The sequence below is a fragment of the Silene latifolia genome, chromosome 3 (genome assembly GCF_048544455.1).
Source record: "Silene latifolia isolate original U9 population chromosome 3, ASM4854445v1, whole genome shotgun sequence".
In the NCBI taxonomy this organism is placed as follows: domain Eukaryota; kingdom Viridiplantae; phylum Streptophyta; class Magnoliopsida; order Caryophyllales; family Caryophyllaceae; genus Silene; species Silene latifolia.
In genome coordinates this window covers 22,260,581-22,264,903 of record NC_133528.1, presented here as the reverse complement: position 1 = coordinate 22,264,903, position 4,323 = coordinate 22,260,581, and the positions used below count along the sequence as shown (strand labels likewise).

General features: G+C 46.6%; 1 protein-coding gene across 1 annotated transcript; it reads right to left on the bottom strand.

The window, feature by feature from the left end:
- Positions 1 to 1,118: 1,118 nt before the first annotated feature.
- On the bottom strand, positions 1,119 to 3,062 carry LOC141648823 (uncharacterized). The gene is made up of 4 exons (XM_074457535.1): positions 2,874 to 3,062; positions 2,223 to 2,753; positions 1,638 to 2,115; positions 1,119 to 1,306 (listed from the first exon to the last, which is right to left on the bottom strand). The coding sequence occupies exons 1-4, from the start codon at positions 3,060 to 3,062 to the stop codon at positions 1,119 to 1,121; spliced, it is 1,386 nt and encodes a 461-aa protein (XP_074313636.1).
- Between the last annotated feature and the right edge of the window lie 1,261 nt (positions 3,063 to 4,323).

The window sequence follows — 4,323 nt, the reverse complement described above, 5'->3', positions numbered from 1 at the left end:
TTCTTACTGGTGTACTGCTGCAGGTTTGAAGCAGCCAGTTCCCTCGATAGATCACAGCGTGATTAGCCGTTTATTTGGTCTTCCTGTTGTAACTCGTTCTTACCCTGGTGTACTTTCTTCCCCTATTGGTGCATCTGCCTTCGAACCTCTTGACATTGGTGAAGGAGAGCAAGAGGAGGAAGGAGAAAGAGAAGAAGAGAAGGAAGAGGAGGAAGTGGAAGAAGAAGAAGAGGAAGTTGGTACCTCCACCAGTCAGCAAGAACCCCCAGCTGCCGAATTCTAGATGTCGTCTAGTAAGGCTTCGTTTTTTATAAGTTTTCGTTCTTGCTATATGATCATTTGTGTTTATGTTCTAATTGTGTTCCTATACTAGGGAATACTCCTTTTTCCTCTCTCTCCCTACTGGATAAAAAGAGGAATCAAGTTATTTCTGCCTCCTCCGACCCTTCTCCTAGGAAGAGGCATTCGCTCCCTGCTGAAAAAGAGCCGGTTAACACGCCTGACCCTGTTGAGGTTGCTCCTCTGGCCGCAATGGCTCATAGGCCACATTTGCCCAATACTTCCACTGTAATCCGCCTTCCTAAGGGGTATGGCTCCAGTGGGGTGCCTCTCTGGCCTCATATGGAACAACTCCTACTCCCTGCTGCTGTCCATTCTCTGGGAAATACCCCTCTTCCTACAGTACTAGATGAAGCTTCTGGACGCGCCCTGCAGGTACCTTTTTCAATTCCCTTTATGTTTCACTGGTCTATTTTGTTCGTGCTACTGACTGTTCCTCTTGCAGGTTTTGCAGAACGGCCTGTTCCTGCGCATTGAGGTTGCCATATTGATAGGAGAGGTAAACAACCTCGATGTCAACCTAGGGAAGGTAGAGGCAGATCTGGCTTTGGCTAGGAGGGAGAAGCTGGTTGCCCAAGAGAAGCTGGCTTAGGAGAAGGCAGCTGCCCAGAAGCAGCTAGATGCTGAGAGGAGGGTGGCAGAAGAGCGTATGGAAGATCTGTGAAATCAACACATACTCTCCACTTGTTGTTCTTCTTGGGTACAACCACAACATTCGAGAGCCATTCTGGTTAGTTAACTTCCCTGATCTTGCCTGCTGTCAGGACGTTGTCTACCTCCTAGTTTATCACCTCGTTTCTTTCGGGAGCGAATTTTTGCCTTTTCTGCTGGACTGGAGGAAAGATGGGGTCTACATTTAACCGGTGTGTAATTAAACTTGGATCTATGCCAAGCATGTCGCTATGGGACCAGGCGAAACAATCCATGTTAGTACGTAGAAATCCAATTATCTGCTCATCGATGTTACCTGCACAATCAGCTCCCACCAGCACTGTTCTTGCTGGAAACTGTGGGTCCAGGTTTACTTCATCGAGTTTCTCTTAAGGAGGTGAGATATACTCCCTCTGGACACACAGTTTCTCTAATTGCTTTGTTGAACCGGCTGTAGTGGGTTTCAGAGCGTTCTTTTAGCAATCCCAAGCTACATTTTGATCTCCCCGTATCTCCTGTACCCCCTAGGGTGTAGGAAACTTCATGCTTTGATGGTACGTTGATGGTACCGCTTTCATTTCATGGATCCAAGGCCTGCCAAGTATCACGTTATAAGTTGACGGACCATTAATGACCAAGTACCGTACCTGTTTGTTCATACACCCTACAAAGGTTAGGTATCACTATTTCTCCAAGGGATTGTTTAGTTTCTCCGCTGAAGCCTACCAAGGGTACTGCCTTGTGCACCAGGTCTTTCTGGCTGAACCTCATGTTCTTCAAGGTTTCTAGCATTATCAGATTCATAGAGCTTCCTGTATCTACCAATATCTTTTTAACAAGGCAATTCCTTATAGAAAGGGTAATGATCAAGGCGTCATGGTGGTGTTCTGCCTCATCTGGTACGTCTGCCTCGTCGAATGAGATTGCTGGTAGATCGTGTCTGCTGACCCTAAGGGAAAACTCTGGTTTATCTCCTTTAGTCTCGGTTGCATGACGCTTTGCTGCTGAATAAGTGAGACCACATATCTCCGACTCCCCTCTGATGACGCTCACGACCTTTGAGTAAGGTGGAGGTGGGGATGGTTGGGACTGGTCACCAGTATTGACCTTTCCATATTTCACCCCCTTGGGGAACAGGTGATCCAAGAATCCAGCACTGTAGAGGTGCTTCACTTCCTTTCGTAGTACTATAAAATCTTCTGTATTGTGGCCAATATCGTTGTGGTATTCACACCTTTTGCTGGCATCTTTTCTGTCGTTCTCCCTAGGGTAGGCTTCTTAGGCCACCTGGCCCTCTGCCCTAGCTCCCTGATTGCCTTCATTACCCCAGCAAGTCCAGTGGTGAACCCGTACTCGCTGAGCTTAGGTGGAGCCTCGGTGCTCTCTGTTTCTCCCGAGACTTTGTTCACTGTGTTCTTGTTGTAGGGTTCGGCTCTTTCATTCTTTTTCTCTGTTGTGATTTTTCTGCTGGACGACTCTGTTCCATACAGGTCCCTTCTATCCTCATCCTTCTCTAGGTGATAAGTAGCCTCTGCCATCTGCTTGACTTCCTCAAAGGTGGCACATAGATGCTTGGTGAGATCCTTGTACAAATTAGAGTCGCAATGCAGTCCCCTTCTGAAGGCATTGACTGCTGTTGTAGGGTCGCATCTAGGGATAGATATTTTTTCCACATTGAATCTGACGAGATAATCCCTGGTGGACTCCTCGAACCTCTGGACGATCCAGTACAGATCACTGGATGGCTTGCGACTGCTTGCGAACTGCTGATTGAAAACGTTCACTAACCATGAGAAGCTGGAAATAGATTTGTTGGGAAGGTTAACGAACCACTAGATTGCGGCTCTTGACAAGGTGGAACCGAATCCTTTGCACATACATGCCTCCTTTTCAGGCCCTGTTGCTGCAACCACCATTATTTTCTGTTTGTACTGGTTGATGTGCTCCAGCGGATCCTCTGTTCCATCATACAACGTCATTGTTGGTGTGGTGAACCCCTTTGGCATGCTGACAAGGGCAATGTTGTCCACGAAGGGGGAATCCGCATAACACTCCGGGGTTGCTACCTCCATGGGACGTGGTAACCCTAGAACCTTGCTGAGTAGGGACCAGATCTGTGATTTTGGGGGAGTAAGGAGGCTTTGCTGATACTTGGGGCTGAGCCTGACCTACAGTCACTCTGGTGGTAGGGACCGCTGTTTTTGGAACACCGGAGGTTGCTGGCGTCGCCCCTACTATCGGAGTTTGCACTGATGTACTCATCGTATCTGATACGTTCTGATTGGATCCTGACATGACCAACTATAGAGATGTTAGGATATTTCGAGAAGAGGTATTTTAACCAAGATTTAACCACAATGCCCCATGGTGGGCGCCAAACTGTTTTGGTAAGATTTTACCGACTAAAGATTTGTGAGTCAATGCGGCTATTCCAATTAAAATACGATAGTAAGGACTTAAGTAGATCGGTAATAAGAACATAGCGAGAACGAAAGTACACAACTAGTACGAAAGAAAGACAAACGAAAAAGAAAGAGAGACAAATGACACAAGCAAAATGGTGACGCGGGAAACCTAAAATGTGGGAAAACCCGCGGGGGGAAATGGTATCCCACCAATGATTCACTAGTAGTAATAGTATCCGAGGGTGAACCTAGCTGGAACGATCAGGAGGTACAGCAGTGATCTCAAAATGACTAAGTACAATTGATGCGAATGATGTATTAATTTCTAAGTGTGTTAATTAATTGTTGCAGGTGGTGGATGGTGTTTCTTCGAGTGAAACCAATGATGAACGCCTTGAATCTGATGTTTGTTGCTCTTTTATAGCCCTCCTTTTGAGTCGTTGCACATGCTCCCTACATATGCTCAACCATATGCTCCACTTCCTATGAAATAGGAAGTGGTTGCTGACTTTGTCAAAGCTCTTGCTGACCGCCGCAATGTTCCTGCTGACCGTTTCAACGTTCTTGCTGGCTGTTTGTTATTTAATTCAAACATGGCCTTTGTATCACTTAAATGTCTAGGTTCATCCCCCTTGTTCTTCCATGCGTCTAGCAGCCTGCCGCCTTGGTTATTGATCCGTGTGCCTTTAATTTATCCAATTACGAGGTGCCACGTCATGATGAAAATGAGAGGGTGTTTTTGCCCATACAATTACCCCCAAGCAACTGCCATGTTCTATTCTTGCTCGATGGATGCTAGGAGTGGCTTCCCTCCTGGATGCTGCATATAGTGGTGATGTCATAGCATGACATCAGCTCACTTGCATTCTTATCCACTGAGACTGACCGTTAGAGGTCTAATCAGTCACTTCCTCTCAATAACTCCCCA

Bases quoted from the DNA above. Each gene is read 5' to 3' on its own strand.
- LOC141648823 (XM_074457535.1), bottom strand. From the start codon at position 3,062: ATGGAGGTAGCAACCCCGGAGTGTTATGCGGATTCCCCCTTCGTGGAC. The intron at 2,754-2,873 runs GCATGTATGTGC...TTCAATCAGCAG, and splicing joins CAACAGGGCCTGAAAAGGAG to TTCGCAAGCAGTCGCAAGCC. The intron at 1,307-1,637 runs GTACGGTACTTG...CTGATTGTGCAG, and splicing joins TAGGGTGTATGAACAAACAG to GTAACATCGATGAGCAGATA.